The 19609-nt window shown below is 46.1% G+C and overlaps 1 protein-coding gene across 1 annotated transcript; it reads left to right on the top strand.

Moving 5' to 3' along the window:
• Nucleotides 1-2885: 2885 nt before the first annotated feature.
• On the top strand, nucleotides 2886-10322 carry LOC112565900 (zinc finger protein Noc-like). Its single transcript, XM_025241778.1, has 2 exons — nucleotides 2886-3375; nucleotides 7158-10322. The coding sequence occupies exons 1-2, from the start codon at nucleotides 3313-3315 to the stop codon at nucleotides 8709-8711; spliced, it is 1617 nt and encodes a 538-aa protein (XP_025097563.1). The 5' UTR covers nucleotides 2886-3312; the 3' UTR covers nucleotides 8712-10322.
• Nucleotides 10323-19609: the final 9287 nt, after the last annotated feature.

Below are 19609 nucleotides of genomic sequence, written 5' to 3'. Positions count from 1 at the left end.
TAATTATAATTTAAACACTGCAAGTCTTCGATTGAGACATTGGCGTGTTGAACAAGAAAATGATTGCCCTCGTGGACTGATAAAGTTGTACTGTGTTGTGCTGTAGGTCCTACTCAAGACCCTATCAATAGCATCTGAAATCTTTTGTGCCATCAGCAGTCCAGCTTAATCAATCACAGATGAACTGTCAGCGGTGTGTGTGTGTGATGTGTAGGGAATGATTTTTTAAAATATATATTGGAAACAGAGCACACCTCCCATTTAAATTGCCCATTGGTTGTTATTGTTATTATTGTTACTTTGAAAGTATTTTTCTGTTACACAGTGTATATATATACAGCAACAAGGACAAGCAATGCGTCATCGTTCACCTACAACAGACGACTTTGTACACGGGTGTTGAAATATTACTATACAGACACTGTGGTCAGCCCTCCACATACAAACGATAACCGCTGATGGACAGTAGGAGTTATGTTGCTCTTGAGCACTGAGTAGTTCCTGTGTTGTGATATCAGTAGAGAAACATCCAAATGGAGATTTGAACAGATGAAAAACCATCTTCACTTAATTCCTCGTGTTTCTCCTACAAGTTCAAATGTGATGAATTAATAATATGAAATTAGTCTTTTGAGTGTGATATGTCACCACTTGGGTAGGTCTTTACACACGGACACTGGCGAGAAGGCCAGACTGGGAATAGGATATACTTCCACTTCCACTCTTTATGGATAGTTCAGCTTTATAGGAGGCAGAATGTAAAGGTCAACCTTGACGATGATCAGTGAGTGATGAAGACCGACTTTTCTGAAGTTGTAAAAGCAATACTTTCAGACATTTCTGCCCCTCACTCCAGTTCCTCCGTCACTAGACATCTGATGTACCTCGCTCTACCTTGTCGAAAGCATCGTTTACCTTTTCTCGAGATAGAAACGATGTCAGCAAGTCTATTATTTAAGTTTTATTTGACAGATGAACACATCAGTGTGCAAAAACCTTTGGCCAAGTCAATCTCTCTCGATCGCGAGCTCGCCCCCTCATCGTTACATGTTCACTTTATTCACTTCTCTACAATGCTACAACTGTCTTGCTTCTGATTACCTCCCGGGCCTGGCAGGTGTGCTAGTACAATTTACGTTGACAGAGGACCGTTCTTACCACAGACAGGGGAGAAATACGAACCAGAGGACGGCTTGAGTTTCGGGCTGTAATCGCCACGTTGTGTGTTAGAGACACTTTATGGCGCCCATTCCAGTAATTTACGGCCTCCAGGCTTCTCCCGGCTTAACGGCCATGCCACCGTCGCCCGCTGTCCACGAGGGGCAGGACTGTGGACAGACATCGTTCACAGCCTCCACCTCCAGCTCATTACTGGCGTCCAGTCGAGTCCAATTGTTTGTTTGGTTTCTAATAACCCTTGGACTGGAGTTGTCCGGACGGTCAGGTCGCGGTCTCCACTCTGTGTTGCGCGGAGGATAAGAGGAGAAAAGTCTCCGAGTCTCGTTCTAACAAGAACAAACGAGAAAAAATAACTCTGTGTTAGGTTCATATAAAACTTGGTTTAAAATAGCTGAACATGTGTCAGCTGCTGTCTCGAAAACCCTGCTTGTTTAAATTGTCTAGTAAAGTGACACATCAAGTGCCCTTAAAGGGGCAGCTACCTTATCGAAATGACAATCTCCCCCAACTCTAAGTTTTTTTTTTTTTTTTTTAGGACTATTATTATAGTGTTTGATATGTTTACCGTCATATACATCACTATTTCCCAACTGAAATATCCTGACCTCCTGAACTAGCGATGACTTACTATGACGTCACGGACAGGTAAATCTGATGGTCACGTGTTCAACGGTTTGTAACGTTACATGGCTGGCTAACGTGACGTTTGTTTATCTGGCGACAGCGTCTGACGCCCGAGGCCTCGGTGGTCCTCCTCGCTCCCAGTGACATGGTGCAGCACTAGCCCGGGTGCTGACCCAGGTTGACTCCAGCGTCGTCGAAGACCGTATCGTGTCGCCCGGGTGTGCAGAGTTCGGCGATAAGAGGCGGCGCCAGTGGCTTTGAAGTCCGGCCTAATTGTGCGATCTGTCAGCCTAGACATGGCAGCCTTTTCAACACGACCGGCTCAATCTGTTTCCAAACACCTCCGGTCGTGCACGATTGATTGATAAGGTTTACGAGAATACTGCCCCCGCCTTTGATCTGCCGCGGTGGCTTCCACGCTGTCAGCGGCGGCAGACGCATTCCTATGTGTCTGGCGGCGCAGTCAGGCCGTTAGAAAAACTGGAAGCACAGCCAGCAACCCCCAAACCACCCGTAACACTCCACAGTATCTTAGTCAATGATAGCTAAAGTCTGCTCACCCGCCTTTGATTTTAAAGTCGGTTAATCCATCATCCCCCTAAACATCAGCTAGTAGCCAAACTGCAGCACCTAACAACCAAGGTTGCGTATCGGGCTTCGCACACCTTCCAACTGTCAAAAACAAAAAAAAAAAGTCCCTGACGCCCGCCGCCAGTAGTTCTACTTCCCTTCACCCAGCCTTTTCATCCAGTTGCCTATTTACAAAGTGTACATTAACGGCGCGTTGAGATATAAATCACCCATGATTGACGGTGGAGTCGTCAGAATGATTGATGGGCCGGACCCGGAGGTGTCGTCTGGCACGCAGCCAGCTAATCGGCCGTCTGATAGTTGATTGGTCTAAGAGTTAAGTGTGACATCTGTCCGTAAAAGCTAAGTGACAGCGAGCTGGCTCCGCCTTTCCCCTCCAACAGCCAATGAAAAGCAGAGATCGGCATTTATTTACGATTTCATTGGCAAACGCTGGAGCCGTTTCATCTCGGAGTAATTCACAAGTGTTGTCGGCTGGTGTTGTGTGTGTTGTCTAGTCGGGCGCCATGTTTCAATAAAACTTGCCGGGCACTCTCGCCGGCCTTCACCGGATGATTGACAGGCGGGCGAGGCACGCTGTTGGCTGCCGACGTGCCCCGTGAAGCGTCTTGGCGAGGGACTGCATCACAAGCCGCTGGAGTTGTCGCAGGCCCACGCACAGCATACCGCTCTCGACAGGACCAGGCAAGCTCGTGTGTTTGATGCCGGCTAACCACTCTCTTCTCTCAGTCCTCAAGTCGCTTGTTGTCTGAACTACGGGCTGACCGTGAACATCACCGAGACCTTTACTGACATGGAGTCTTAGTTGCTACACACCTTTACACCATTCAGGAGACTATCACGGGGGAGGGAAGTACGTGGATTTGTACGGAGTACAGTCACTTGTCACATCGCCATTGTACTTTTTGCCATTTAGACATGTTGGCGTCGGGAGTATCGCAGTACCTCCATCCGGATTATCTACAACCTCTTCCCACCACGGTATGTACTGCTCACTCAGTCGTTAAAGTGTGTATGCGCGTGTCGATGTAGAGTGAAGTGAGTTACTTTGATGTATTTCCTTTGATCGTTCAGCTCGTGTGATCGCTAGACCTGTACACCGTCCCACACACCCCGTGTCGACAGGAAACCAGTCACACCACGGGATGTGCAGTGTTGTTTGTGTCAGTTGATGAAGTCTGACAAAGTTTAGTCGGTGATTATGACATGTGGTTGTGAGAGAAGTGTAAGTACCTGTGTGGCGGTATGGGCTTCCGCTATGGTAGTACGTGGCCCCTGCTACTCGCCACACCCGCTACTGCGCATGTGTAGCAGTGAGTCACGAGCCGCAGCCAGGCTGTCTGTGTCCGCTATAGCTCAGCGGTCGGCGTTTTTAATCCTGACAAGCAGTAGAGTAGAGCACAACAAAGGTTCTTGATGGTATTAGAGCGGTGATAAGGCTACGTTTGTACTATCTATAAGTATATACGTTTGTGACATGTCGTTGTCACACTACTTGTTAGTACGGTGTAATCACATAAGGGTATTTTAACACAGAGGTGGCGTTGAGGCACCAGGTTGGTGGGGGAATTTACAACCGCAAAGGTGTAAAGCCAATTCAAATCTGTTGTTCTCGGGGACAAATGAGAATTTGCGAAGCAAAACAATAAGAAACAAATACACAAACAGAAGACGGTCGTTTGGTCAAAGGCTTTGCGCGGCAGTTTAAAGAGCTGGTGGAAGACTAAGCCCAGATGTCTCAATGTGACGTCCACATAGTATTCATCCCCTGATCGCTTGTTGTTTTTTGAGACAACTGTTTCCTTTTTTGTATTGTAAGCTGTTTGATGTACCCTGCAGATCGACAAGTGAGTAAGGAAAGACAGAAAACATTAATGTTCACGTGCTGCACGTTCCTTCTCAAGGCAGATGCACTTTTTTTCTTTTTGCGCAGACGGCATGTCAGTTTGTCATCATATATACATGTACAATGTCAGTTTGTCATGCATGCGTCGTGAGATGTCAAACCCACCAGGTGACAGGGAGAGACCTAGGTAGCTTTTTGTGAGGCGTCTTCCTGGCGAGTCAAAGGGCGTGCGAAACAGATTGGCGAGTGCTGTAGGTCACTCCGGCAACATGATAGTCCAAACTCGAGATGTTGCTAAACAGCTTGCGACACCTGTCGGGGAGCTGTGACAAGACTACATGAGCACGGCAGCTGTGACAAGACGGCATGAGCACGGCAGCTGTGCCACTTCAGTCTTCAAACCTGTGTGTTCTTAGCAACACACTCATAGAAAGTACCCATGGGACGGGAAGCGCATCTCCTGTGGTGTTGGCTGCAGATGTTGTCATCACTGGCAGACGAACCTACAAGCAAGCGGCTGGTCTGTCTATGGGACGGTTATTGACTGAGATGTGCGAGAGGAACTCCGCGGGGCCACACAATGCGTGAAAGACAAGCAGGTGGGCATAAGACTGTCTGGTCCATAAATCATTACATCAACTGGCAAGGCAGACACAAGAAGATGATTACATCTATCGTACCAGTGAATTGCCAGTGCAGGGTCCCATTTTCAAAAATTGACAGTTTTATTTTGCGAAGACCATAATCCACGTTTGTCAGTCTTCTCTCTCAACCTTACTTTTGCTGTTTGTCATTTTGGTGACACACCATCGTTCGCGAGCACATTACAAAGAAGCAGAGCAGTTGGGCGACATATTGTGACATTATCACGTCTGGAAGAGGTCCTTCACCCCACCACCCCTGCCTTGCTAACCACCCCAGTTCCACCCATCCCATGATTTCCTGACTCTTCACGGTCTCGCGTTAACAGGCGAGAGCACTGACCCCGCCTGCCTCCCAGCATCACCAGATCGATGTGGTCAATATGGCGACGGCGCGAGGTGCGGCGGCTAGTCGGAATTACAGGCCGATGATTAGCATTGTTTGGCCTGCCTCTTGTCGGCTCTTCAATTGCTGCGGTGACTGTAATTGTTGTTTTGTTCTGAGGCCATTGTGATGTCGCTTTGCGACACATCCTAGCCACACAAGGCCCCTTGTTGTCCTGCCATAATATTGACGGCGAATCTTGCGGCAAGGATCGTTGGCTTGACAGGCTGTGTTGTTGTATCTAGTTTTTGTTTATTACACATTAGTTACAGAATATTAAGCCCTTTCTTTTTTTTCTACAAAACCGCGTTTCACTGGCACATCTGCTGTTTTCCGCCACCTGTAAAAATGGCCAGGTGTACCTGTGGAAGTGTTCATGGTGTCTGAACACACCTGAGCAAATACGATAGTTCATCACGTGACGGGGAATATGACACTTGTGGAAGCTTTTGTGGTCAACATGTTGCAACGTTTGGATAAACAGAGGCTAAGCTCGCTGCGTACTTAGTTTTAATATAATTAATAATGTGTGAAGGCAGTTTGAAGCACGTCACACCCTGTCAGCTCCACTGTATGGTGGTTATTGTTGTGGAGGTTGGTGCCCACTGATGTCTGCAGTAGTACAATACCCTCCCCGTGCTGGCGCAGACGACATCTCTCTGCCACTGGCTTGTGTTTCCTGGTCGTCCCTGCACCTCGCGAGCTGTGATGGGCCACACCCCGCTGTCGTCACGCCGTGTGCACGCACATCTCTGTCCCAGTCACGTGGGGTGGGTGTTAGGGGTGGCTTTAATATACGTGTTGACCTGACCCTGTCCATAAACTCACAGGCCATTGCTTTCCCAGCATTGGAAGGAGGGGGGGGGAGTGAAAGGTAACGCGGTCTTCATTTTTACTTGCACCTGTGTGTCGCAGGTATTAATGTGACATAATCAACTGTCCGTTGAGCGTTTGAAGGACAGCAACAGCAGAGCGAGCGTCAAGTACGTTCTCCGTCCTGTCACCTATCACAGCCCGACAATTGCTGTTAACCTGGCCGTGTCAGAATAAATCATAGGGGAAGGGGGAGCTGAGGCACTGTCAGATTGACAGGCTGGGGCTCAGGTGTGTCAGCCCGTCACACGCCGCCCGGAGCATCACTCACGGCAAAGGTCGCACTCCTATCTATCTTGCGCCATGGTGTTCCCAGCGCCAAACGGCTTCCTGCACAAAAAGTTATTCTGTGCCAGCTCCATCCAATCGTGTGCATTCATTTCTGTGCTTTTTAAAATGTTTTGTCTGACCGAATATAATTGTATGCGCTTAGGGCATACATAACAGTGATTGTTCCTGTCGAGAACAAGATAACTGATGTCATGTGAGAGATAAGTGTTAGACTCTCACTTCCTCCTTCCCTTCCCCTATTTGCACACACAAGTTACGGTTTTTTAAATGCTGTGATTTCATACCCGTTAAGATGGGGAAATGGCTGAAAGAAACAATTCTGCAAATGGCTCTTCTTAATTCAGTTTAAGCTTATTGGCATTTTACTTATTTATTATTGGTATATATAATTAAAAGAACACTGGTATCTCTAAATTTTGACTAGAATAACAAGATTTTGTTTTAAGAATAGTATTTATGAGTTGTTTTTTTTTTTTAGAGAGAGGGGAGATTTATAGAAATGGTATTAACTAATAACTCAATCATTAATTTACTTGGACATTATGATAGAGCTGCCCAAATTTGAATTTCAGGTTTGAAGTATAAACCGTTTTGTTTTTAATGCTTGCTCATCTGTCATAGTGGAATGTCATAATATTTTAATTTTCTATACTGCATGTTTGACAATGTGTTCTACAGATTGATGTGCTAACATATTTTTAAATGCAGTTTGTTTCTGTGTTGACAGCTGGATGCTAAAAAAAGTCCTCTTGCACTTTTGGCCCAGACATGCAGTAGCATTGGAAAAGATCCCACACCTTCCAAACCTATTATCCCACCACTGGACAAGAAGGAAAAAGAAGCATCAGATAAAGTGGATGAGTCCCTGAAGCGTCCCTCATCCAGAGGAAGCAAGAGTAGTGGAGAATCAGGGCGTGATTCAAAGCCAGGCTTCCGTACTATTCCACCCAAGGATATCCCACCTCTGGTGCCTGTTGGCACTGGCACTGAGAAAGGATCCACTGCATCAAACAGTGACAATGGCTGTGTTGGTGGGAGTGGTGGAAAATCACACAGTGGAGACTCTGTTAGCCATGGCTTGATATCTACTTCTTCGCACAGTATCCTCAGTAGCAGCAGCAGCACTGCCAACTCTGTGCGCCCTCTCAGTGTCACTGGATCTAGTAATCAGAGATCAGCATCTCGCAGTGGCAGCGCTCGTGATGGAAATAATGACTACGGTGACACCCCAAGCTCAGTGGTCAGTGGTACGCGACATTCAGCATCTGCTTCACCACCATCCAGTGTAATGAGCAAGCATGCTCCTCCAGCCCACAGTTCCCTTCCTTCTATACCCAAACCATCTGTTACTCACCCCTCTCTGCTGCCAGGCCTGACTTCCGCTCACCACTTGGCAGCATACCCTCACCTGTCTCTCATGCCAGGACTGGCCTTGGACCCAGCAGTACAGAGCTACCACAATGCCCTGGCTGCTCACTCCAGCTTTAATTCGCTGTCTGCTGCTGCAGCTGCTGCTGCCGCAGCCCAGTCCTCCGTGTTGAAAGCAGGTGGAGGGGGCTCTGCTTTATCCCCTTACGTTGCATATGCTCGAGTTAGGACTCCTTCCGGGGCCACAACTCTGGTGCCAGTATGTCGTGATCCTTACTGCACTAACTGCCAGTTGACACTTCAAAACTCTCATCTGTCATCCACGTGCAATGCTCCAGGCTGTTCTCAGTGTGCCCACGAGAAGTCGCTCATGAGCCTCACCAGTGGAGGGCTGTCTGGTCTTGGCAGTGCTTCCTTACTTCCCCCTATTTCTTCTGCTGGTTCACTGTCAAGCTCAGTCACAGGCTTATCATCATTACACTCTCTGTACCCGCTGGCAGCTCACCAAGGACTGCCTTTTGTGTGCAGCTGGATGGTAGGCAATGACTACTGTGGCAAACGCTTCACCTCATCTGATGAGCTGCTTCAGCACCTGAGGACTCACACATCTGGGGTGGAGGCATCTTCTCTTACGGCCAGCTATGGCGTTCTGGGGCTGCACCCAAGCTTGGCAGCAGCTGGCTGTCACAGTCACTATGCTGGCAGCCCACTGTCTCCAAACTCACTTCGACGCAGCTATCCTACAAGTCTCAGTCCAGTCAGCTCCTTGCTAAGTGCTAGTCGCTATCATCCCTACAAGTCTCCTCTTGGAGTGGTCCCCCCTCCAGTACCAACATCACAAGCCCTTCCCATGGGTTACTACTCACCATATTCTCTTTATAGTCAAAGACTGGGTGCTGCAGCGGTGCCATGACTGGTCTCACACTGTTTTCTCTGAAAGAAAACAGCAAATGGCATCATGATGAAACAATCTTGCTTTGGTGAAGTTGTACAATTGTTGACAGCAGAATGGATATTTAGAAGTTGTATAGGATACTCTCTCAAGAACTTTCTAATGTTTTGTCCTGTGCCATAAGCACATTTTGATGCCACCTGAATATTACCCACCATCTACCAACCCCCACCCACCCACTACAAGAAAACCCAGAAACTTTGAAGTGAAGTTGACTGAAACTGTGTTTTGTGATTTATGCTGAACATGGCTATTGTCTCAATCCATGTGACAAAATAATGTCACCAGGATGCCAATCAGAGGTACAATGCAGATAAGATGGACAAGACTGTTGCCATGAAAAGCAGTGTTTGATACGTGCATTAACAGAATGTTCATAAAGAGACTTTATGCTTGTATTGCATGTTCGACATAGGATTGTGGACAGACTCACTTTGTTCATTCTACTGATTTTCAGAGTATCGGGCGGAATAATCTGTAGCATGAACAAAGCACTGTACAAGTTAGAACAAGTGAGTGTTGTACTTTGAAAGGCAGAGAAGTCAACAGTCCCTCAACATAGTGTGCAACGATTGCAGGTATCATGTCCGCTCAGACGTGTGCCCATGATTCCAGATGCAGTCTGCTTTATCTGTGATTTAACGTTATTTCCTGTGTACTGATGTGCTTTATTTTCTTATATACCTGACATTGAATTTGTATTTAAATTGTGTATATATGGCTAATAGATTTTAAGTTGCCATAGGTCAGTTATGTTTGGGTTATGCTTTTAAAGAGAATAGTACAGTGTTTACTGACGAAAACACAGGTTACAGGTGTTAGCCTCACCGCTGGTGTAGATGTGAGTTGCATTTTTGCTCTCAGATTAAAATTTAGACCTGACATGCAACACCAACTATACTGCTGAGCAAAGTAATGTATTCATGGATCAGAAATACAGGACTAAAATCAGTGGTTAAAAAAATTCTAAAGCTTTGCTATTAAAGACATTCAGTTTGTGACAGCTGTTCAGTGAGAGTATGGTTCACTGGTTAGGGAAGATTCTTTGTCATAAATGCTTCACTTGTTAATGTGAAATTCTTTCGGGGTACAGTAAGTGTGTGTGCACCTGCGCATGCACCTGTAGTGTCACTTTTTCACAGTCTTTAGTTTCCTGCCACAGCAAATCAGCATATCTTTGTGGATGTGCTTATAACTGTCGAGTGATTTTATTTGCTTTTTGTCATGTTCCTTTTCACCAGTTGGCATAGTTTTGAGGGAAAGAAGTATATAATTATGATTGTAGTTTTATATTCATGTGCTACAGATTTTATTACACTTCACACAGGTCACTTAGACATTGTTTAACCATCTGTGTATCATGCACTAGTTTGTGTAAAATCAGATTATAGAATGTCCTCGGGTGCTTTTTCCTGGGTTGATCACTGGACATGACTTTGGACTGTACAAGAAACAATTCTTTATATGAAAAAAAATGTGCTGCTGTGGTTGAAGACATCAGTCTGTTTCTGGATCATGTGATGTTTTGAAGGATTGTCAATAAAATAATTTGCATTTGATGCACAACTAAAACATTAGTGCCGGCATCAGTTTGTGTGTGCATGAGAGAAAGAGCGAGTGAGGTGAGAGAGGGATTGGAACGCTTACATTAGCGCCGACATGGTCTGACACACTCATCACAAGAGGAAGCAGCAGCTTACCCGTGACCTGATGTCGACAGCTAGTACCCCGGTTTTCAAACTGTGATACTAAGGTATGACGGGTGGAACGCTAGCACTCCTAGACTAGTATATTTATTCATAGGGTTGGGAAGGTGGAACTCTCAATTTGAATTTTCAAAAGTGGTACTCGTCTGAAAAAGTTTAAAAATCAGGGTGCTAGAAGGAGTAAGCAGGGTGGTGGTGACAACAACACTAAAATCTCACCATCAAACATGCTAACACAAAATTAATTCTAGGACCTTGTGGAAGGTTAATATGATCGGATGTGTGTGGTTTGTCCTTTGACCTCGCTACACCTGCTGTCAATACGGGTACCTTCCTTGTCTGTCTTTCTCCTTCTCTGTAATTCTCTCCACATACGCACATTTGCTGTAAACAGTACCCATCCAGATCCCTTACCTTTTAGAAAAGTTTATTTGTTTTTCTTCTCGTCTCGTTTTTTATTGCTATTTTCTTTTCTCAAACACTGCTGATAGCTTGGTGCTGAAGCACAGACATGAGATGTGACACAAGTTGCTGGATCCTGTTTTCTCCAGGCAGGCAAGAAGCGAGGCAGAACCTAGCGGCGAGAGGAGGCCAAGGTGTTTGGTGCTGGGTGCCAATAAACTGCCCACCTATCAATCTATGCGCTTGACACTTGACATTACCAACCTACCCTAATGTCTACCTGTTGGCTGCTCTAGCCAGGTAACCTAAGAGGCTGTCGGCGTCGATAGGCTGGCGTGATAGATTTTCTCTGCCAGCTTTATGGAGGCGTGCGGCGGTAGACTTCAAGAGACTACCTGGCTGTTGCTTTATGGCTCAGGTCGGCATTGTTTGTGGGTATATTAGAAAACATATATCACTAGATGTCATCCTACACCAGCTTACTCAAGCCCTTAGTAAATCTGTAACTTGTCACTAGTGGGATCCTCAGCTATATCCCCTGACGATGTTCCCCTTTTAAGCAAAGGTAGAATTTATTGCCTGCGAGCACCGGGTACAGGTGAGGCCGGCCAGTCAGCCAGTGAATGGCGATGACAATGGCGAGGCTTTCGCGCTGCTCGTCTTCAACTGACTGCTCAGTCCACCACACCGCTCCCCGTGTTGTTGCAGAAGTTTACAGGGTAACCGGGGGGGCTACACCTACATCTACAGCAGCGACAGCATGCACTGTCCGCCACCTTTAACTAATGAGGGTGGGGGAGCAACAGGTGTTAATGTGCTTTGCTGAAGAAGAATGTAATAAGTGAATGGCTTGACAAAATGTAAGGGAAGTAAGGAACAGTCGCCATTGTTTAGGGATTTATGTTTGTGTCAGCCATCCATACACACAGGTGATTACTTGATGGTCAGAATTCACTCTTCCACCGTCCCCTGCAAAACACACTGGCACAGTTCTAGGTTTAGTTGTCTTACATGGTTAGTTCACTTGTATGTAACATGGTTAGTTCTGTTACATGTGTTGCGTGGTTAGTTGCATGTGTAATTACTAGCTCTTAGCCCTATATTTATAGAACGAGTGTGCATACAAAAGCATGACATTCAGTTGTACGCAGGGTTACAATTCCCCTTACAGTCAGCAGAACTACTTCCACTCCATTATAGCCGCCTTGCTACAGGCTGGACAATATTTGTGTGTAGTGTATAGAGGTGTCTGTAGAATGTATGCGTGTACAATGTACAACAGAGCAGCAAGCTATATAGGTACTGTGCACGGTGAACGGAGCTCAGCTTGTACAGAGAGAGAGAGAAGCAAGCTACTGTCAGTGTAGCAACAAAAGTCTATGGTGTTTTGTATACTTACATTGTTATAGTTGTTGTTGCTTCTGTTGTTAGTGAACGAATGGAGGTGAGGTGTATAAGAACATGCCGTTGGAAAGAAATATCCAGGCCGTGAAATAACAAGAAAAGGGGAAATAATTCAAAGCAGGCCTAAACAACCCTGTCTCCGGCCATACCAACAGCTTGTCAACTTTCCAACTTTCACAGAAAGAAATATGAAACACTTAAGAGGAGATATTTGTGTGGAAATGTGTTGCAAGTGCTAACGCGATATCCGCCTTTCCTCGGTGGTGTGCGGCGTTCCTCCCATCCCCCGCCGACAGTTGGGGGGGACCGTGTGGCGGGCCGGGGGACCGTGTGGCAGGCCGGGGGTCGGGTTCTCACCCAGAAGCCCTTGTGCGTGGATATGCGATCTCTCAACGTCATCCTCTGGCATCCCGAGCGCCAGCGGCTGCTGGCTGTTAATCTGAGAGTAAATCTCTGGCATATTAGCTCGTGTTCCCCCTGTACTGACACAGCCCTGTCGGCCACCACTCGGCTGACGATGTGCGCCACCAGCAGCAGCACGGCGCTTGGCTGTCAGCCTGGTGTGTGCTGTCTGTCGCTGTCGTCGTGCGGCGATGTCTGTTGATTATACCCCAACCCTTGTCCCCGCTTATTTTCATTAGCTTGTTTGATTGACGATGATGTAAACCTTCCAATGACCGGGCTGCCGCAAGGACTAGTTTTTTTCCCCTTGTTCTTGTTTCATACTCACACATGATGCGTTTCATTGAGCTGTACACCATTATGTTTTGTGCTCTCCCCAGAATTAAATATGTGTATGTCCTACAGCATTCTTTTTTATTCATGCATTTTATTTTGTCCTGTAACATTATAAAGTTTCTTCTGCTACAAGTTATTGTGAATGATGCTGAAGAGTGAATGCTTTCATTATTTTGTAATCTTCTACATAGTTCACACCCAGAACAAAGCTTACAGTCATGACTCCAATAGGGGTGAGTTGGCTAGTTTTTATCCCACCTGCCATTCCACCCCAGTGACTAAAGGATGCAATTTCTTTTCTGTCTCTTGTTTACCTCCTATACTCAGCACAAATCAAATAAAAGTTGTTTAACTCTGTTAAATATAAGGACTCTGTTCCGGATTTTAAAGAAAAGAAGCAGCTAACCAACAGCTGACTGCTATAATGTGTAATTGCTGTGCAATCAGTACCAGTAGCCAGTGAAGTATAAAGGCGGACGATTGACCGAGACTTTGACATGTTGCAGAAGCTGTCAGCCCACGTGACTGATGTCCAGGGGCGAGGGTTGCTAGGCGCTCGTCCCCCCTGTCAGGGATTTGTATTTAAACATCACTCGCGAGGTTGGCCCCGCCATGTTCTGGCCTGGTCCTCTCATTAGTGCCCGCTTGTAAATTCCTGCGCTTTAGCCGCATGTCCACTAATTAGAGAGGATGCGACAGGGGGGCGGATAACTCCAGCGGCCTCGTCACTCCTCCATTGAAGACGTTGTCAGGGAAGCGGTAGTTTAGACTTTAGTGGGCTCCCGGCGTGCCCACCTCGCCTCACTTTATGACTGTCTCTGCCCACCACCACTTGCTCCCTCGTGGCGACCAGCGGACCCGGGGTGGGAGACGACTGGCCATCGCTGACACCTCAGGCGTGATGCGTGACACGCGTGACACGGAAGGCAGGACACGCCCCGCCCCCGAGATGGACGTCAGGGTGGAGCAGTGGGAGGAGGTGCTTTCAACTGAGTGCAGCAGACCCACTGCTCTTTGACTCTCCTTTGATCACGTGATCACTGACAGCAGGTAGACTAAGGAAGTTAGTGGGACACAGGTCGCAAAGATTTAATCTTTCTCTCTATCACACACACACACACACACAAACACCAAAAGTTTTGTAGCAAGCTACTCAAACCATTCCGACAGTTCAACAAACACACACCAGTAAGTAATTTAACTGGTTAACAGAATGTAGGCTGTCACATTACTGTCAAAACTTTATTTGTTTTGTAGAAGCACCAATGTTTCTTTTGTCGCTGCCAGTCAGAAAGAGTCGTTGCCATAGCGTTTGTGAGGTCTTGGCTTCTAAAGAAAGCTCAGTGAGGACTGTGATGCTCAAATCGGGAAAGGAGCAGTCTTGTTAGGAAATTATATTTTATATTTTCTTCTTTCTTTTGGTTACTAGACTGTCATACTAGCCTTCAAGGCAACTGAAACATTGATGGCAAGTTCTCTCTTTCCACAGCGCTGTGTTTGAAGTGACGTGTCCGTTGACCACGTCTCGTCTGTTTGCCTCCAGCAACATTTTTTGAAGGAACTGGGTCTTCTATACCACCACAACCACCTACCACTACCCTCAACTGCCAATCTCAGGTCATAATATCGTCTGGCTGGTAAAGTACTCACTTTATGTTCTTGAACATGTCGGCAATAACCTGCGCGTAATTTAATTTGTATTATTTGCTGCCCCATGCATTCCAGGGAACGAAGAACAAAATATACCGTTGTCTACGTAGTCTACAAAACACCCTTGGTAGATGGACAAGACGTAAAATACACCATTGGTAGATTGATGTGTGCTACCAATGAAATTTACAAAAAAAAAAAAAAAAAAAAGAAAAAACTGCACTGTTTCACGGCTTTTCCACAGAGCTGCATAGACTTAGGTGTCGTGCACCTCTACTACAGTCCTCCTTTCCATCATGCACCTAAAATTTTCTTACCATCCAAAGCGTCATTAGGAGGAGGAAACCCCCGACGCCTAGACATTGGGTCAGGTGTCACTTACAGTGTCCCGAGACGAGATCTGAACCCCGAGTTTCTCACTACACTACGGGGCTCAGTGGCCGGCCAAGCCTCCTAGCTTTCATCCGGGGCCCATCGCACCCTCAATGCTCTCTCTGAAAACAGCAGCCAGACAAGAGACAGTGATCCCACCCACCTAGGCGCTAGGTCAGAGAGTAAAGGTCAGCTTGTGGCCCTCAGCTAAGATGAAAGGAAGTGGTGCCGCACAAAGGGCTGCGGCGGGTGGGCACAGCAGGGTGAAGTGACCCCGACAAGTGGCGGCGCCCTATCTTTCGCCTCACTCTCAAGGTGTGTGAGACACTGAGTGCCGCACCTCTTGGTGAGATAGTCTGGACAGCGCGGTGCTCGGTGGGCAACAGCTCTACCTCCTCCCCTACTCCTTCCTTCCTCGCGGAAAAAAAGATAAAAGTAGGGTCATGACTAATCTTTGATGTTAGTTGAAATGGCGAGCAGCGTGCGAGCCCAAGAAGTGACTGCTGGTGGCTGGTCTCTAGTACCGATGTGTACCTCCGTGGTCTCTACATTTTTGTGAGGAAGAATGATACGCTGCTCTTATGTCTGAACAAACGTCCGCGTGTTTCGAACCCATGTAGTAGAGGCAGCCATAAATGTTACTAAAAATGTTTTTGACGGGCTTGACCACGATTTCATAAAAGAACAAAATATTATATACAAACAGCAACAAGAGAAGCCATTTTAGGTCGTTGAGGAGCGTTAGAGACCACACTCTGCTTGGGGACCAGTGTTGTGCAAGGGCGGTGCCCATCTCCTCTCCCTCGCTGCCTTATCTTCCCAGTTTGTATGGAGTCAGGTACCCGTTCCCGACAGGCGGGTCGACTGGGGGTAGCCTGTGCGCCACCCGTGTCGAACCGGCGCCTTGGCGGTGAGCTAACCACTCGACGGTTATCATCTTCCTCGAAGTGTACAGGGGAGAGAGAGAGGGAAATGAATTGTTTTGTGCAGTATACAAAATAGTTTTCTATGTTGCTGTGATAGAGAGGCAAGCATTTCTCTCTGTCGCTAGAAAACTCGTCGGCTCTCAAATCCAGGCAAAGTCAGGTCCTGCGGGCATTGCCGCCTGACAGCTCATGATGAGGAATACTGACAGCATCCTTCACAGCAGCATCACCGAGCCTGACAGGCTTCTTCAGGCACTAGTGGCTGGCCGTGCACACTCGTCATCTGGGAGACAGTTTGCTGCTACCCACCCTGGCAACTTGTCTCACACTGAAAAATGCCATTGTTAAGGACACAAGAAAGGAAGAAACACATCTTGGGGGAGGAGAGACCCCAGCTCAGCGGAATAAGTGTTGAAGCTGTTGCCATGGCTGCAGGCTATGTTCTTGGTGTCGAACTCCTGCCCTTTGACATCTATTTGAATGCACCGACTCCACCCAGAACATTCGGTAATAAAACTGGTAACTTCAAAAGATCAATCTTGGAACAAAGGATATCATTTGTAGGGTTCATAAAATTGGGAAAAGATAATATAATAAACATAAAGAAAGTATAAAAATAAAGGACAATCTATAAAGACAATAAGTTCAAGTGTATTGTCCCGTGAGAATTTTATTTTTCTGCCACACATTTATAAGGAAAACACGAAAAATGAAAACGAGTACAGCATTAAAAAGTGTTTATGTCTCACTTACAAAAAACGATTAATAGAAATAACTGCTCACACTCACCCCTACAGACCTGGGCATGCCCCAACTGTTTGTCATTTTCTCCCTCCTTCCCCCACCCCTCTACCCATGAATGCACCAAATAAAATAATTTATGGTGATGTTGGCAGATTTCCCATATGTATACTATTGAAAGTAAGGTGAATCAAACATTGGCATAGGCCAGATGATAGATTACCACGTAAAAGCTACAATATGTTGTTACATATGCAAGAATTAGAAAAGTGCAATTAGACACACCTTGTGAAAGATTTGTTTTGTGTAAACAGTTTTGGACTTGTATGTTACAGCAGAGTGTAGTAAGTTTTAATGTGGTACTTAGATGAATACATTTACTACATAGTTTCGATATTTTGATGTTTAGCTACCCCACCTCCACCCCAATCTCAACCCCATGACTGGTTGCAGTTAAGGGGGTAGTGGGGAATCAAGTTGCCTAAACTATCGACGAAGCGAGAATTTCCGATAAAGGGGGTCACCGCACGTGCATTGTGGGGTCAGGGGGTGAGGCGTTCCAAAAAATAAAAAAACCACCAAATTTTTTTTAATCGAAAAAGCAATGGAGAGCCTAAGGAAAGTCGAATTTATTCGTTTTGACAAATGATGCTCCTTGAGTGAGTATTAGATGGCGAAAATATTTAATTTATTTTCGTTCGGAAACAAATAACCGGCGGTTAAAAGGGAAGGAGCAAATGTCGGTTTTGTTTTCTTTGACGTTTGCTACTCTTAGATTATTAATTCAATTAAAATGTATGTACCGAACAGTTCTCTACCAATATATATGTCCAGTATTATTTATTATGCCTAACAAAATTAAGGTTTACTTCAGTTAAAACAACTCAATCATCTCCGCAACATTTTCTCTAGGACGGAGAAAGCAATATCGGAAGGAGACTACCCCGGGGTATGAATCCGGGACCTCACAGGAGTTCTTTTCCTCTCCTGAGTGTCAAGCTGGACTGATGATTACATATATGTAATCACTTCTTTGGTATTTGTGTTGAGAGAGCGAACTAGCAGCAGGGCGTACGAACATTCATCTCTTTCAAGCGAGGATAGTAGTGAGTAGGAGTGTGACAATTGGTTGTGGACCTGTGCGCGCTCGTGCTGTGTGCGCGTGTGTGAGTGCGTGTGTGTGAGAGAGAGAGAGAGAGCCGTCGCTTCTGACAAAACGATACATCATTGTGGCAGTTGAATCACAGAAGATTGCTGGGCGAAAATAAAAATGAGATTTGCTGTCTCGCGCTGCAAACTCCGAGATTTTGGAGGAGAAGAAATGGCCGCCGTACGAGCGTGGCACTAAGCGATGTTGACATGACTTTATTGTCCGCTTTGTGTTGCCATCCAGCCACCTAATAGGAATCTCACATTGGGTGAGTTTTTAAATTAACCTTCGCATCACAGCCGGCCAGTGGGCCCGCCGTCACGCACGCCTGGACGGGGGAAACCTCTCCCTCCTTGCTTCTCTCTCCTCTCTCTCTCTCATATCCACTCGTGCACACATGCGCGTGCATGCATATAGGGCAAAGTTCAAGTCGTGAAAGGTGAAGAGACTGTTTCCGACTGTGTCTGATGGAGATGTTAATGACCAGTCGCGTTTCCGATTTCTGGCGCAAAACAATGTGATTATAAGAGACAACCCCGTTAGCATTTTGGTGTCTCCTGCTCTTTCACTCATTGTTGTTATTTTCAACATTGTTATTAAGCCTCTGCTAACTATAAAGCCCATGGTGTTTACAAAGAAAAGAAAGAAGAAAAAAACTTTACTTGTCTGACTGTCGACATACACAACACAGCAAACTGACACAAACGTACACTCATCACACCTAAGTGTTATCTACACATCAACCGACCCATAAAAACAATAATAATAACCATAATAACCCATATTAACAATAATAGCCCACACAGTCGAACATAAATAAACCAAAATAAAATGCAGCAAGAATGAGTCACTGTCAGGGCTGGTCATCACACTGGAGAAGAAATGTTTTAAAGACAATTTTGTTTTGGTTGGGAGAAGCGGTTTGCAGATTGTCTGAATGAAAGTTGAACACTGTTCCTAATTCGTTGTTTGTTTGTTTATTTTGAGAGGAAGAAACTGAGAGTGAGATAAAAGGGTCGCTGACATAACTGGAGCTGTCTTCATACCACAGTTTTCATACAACTCGCAGTCTCTCTGTCACCGACCTCCAGCATACGGCGACAGGTCTGACTTATGTTACACCCCAACTAAACCGTGTGATCGGGCGTGCACCCCTCTGTAAAGGTGCCTTGTTAACACCTGACCCAGACTCCGTTTTGTTGACATCCCGTTAATGCTACAATTCTGCAGACCTCTCTGTACTACCGTTTGCAAACATCAGACTTCACATCACCAGTGCGATCAACGATAAGCTACGTTCACTTCTTGTCATCTCCACATTACATAACTAATGCCAAACTTGTAAACATTACAGGTGCGTGAACATCAATTATAATCAAGTATAATCAGCTGATGTCAATCCTCTTGTGTGGCAGCTGATGGCGATGTCTTCGGATTCAAGTCTTGACCTGCCTTTGTCGCTGTCCTGTTCCGTGTACATCAGGGTAGTGGCGGGTATGACTGCATGTCACCCGTAGAGTTTGAATGAAACACAGTAGGCACATGTAAGACATCAAACAGGTGCGAGGATAGTCCATCAAGGTGTGCGACAAGGTGAAAGCATTCTGATGTTTGCTGTAACGATCCCAGAGCACGCGAGACACCTGCTTCAGGTGAATCTTATAAGTTGTGTCTGGGCCGCCGCACCTCATGAGAAGCACCGCTTGCGACTGTCAGTCCAGGAGGACAGGTGGAGCACAACACACCCGTCTTTCTCGCATGCCCACTCCT

Source organism: Pomacea canaliculata, linkage group LG1 (assembly GCF_003073045.1).
Source record: "Pomacea canaliculata isolate SZHN2017 linkage group LG1, ASM307304v1, whole genome shotgun sequence".
Lineage (NCBI taxonomy): Eukaryota > Metazoa > Mollusca > Gastropoda > Architaenioglossa > Ampullariidae > Pomacea > Pomacea canaliculata.
Note: the sequence above shows the minus strand (reverse complement) of the source record. Positions and strands in the feature narration are given on the sequence as shown.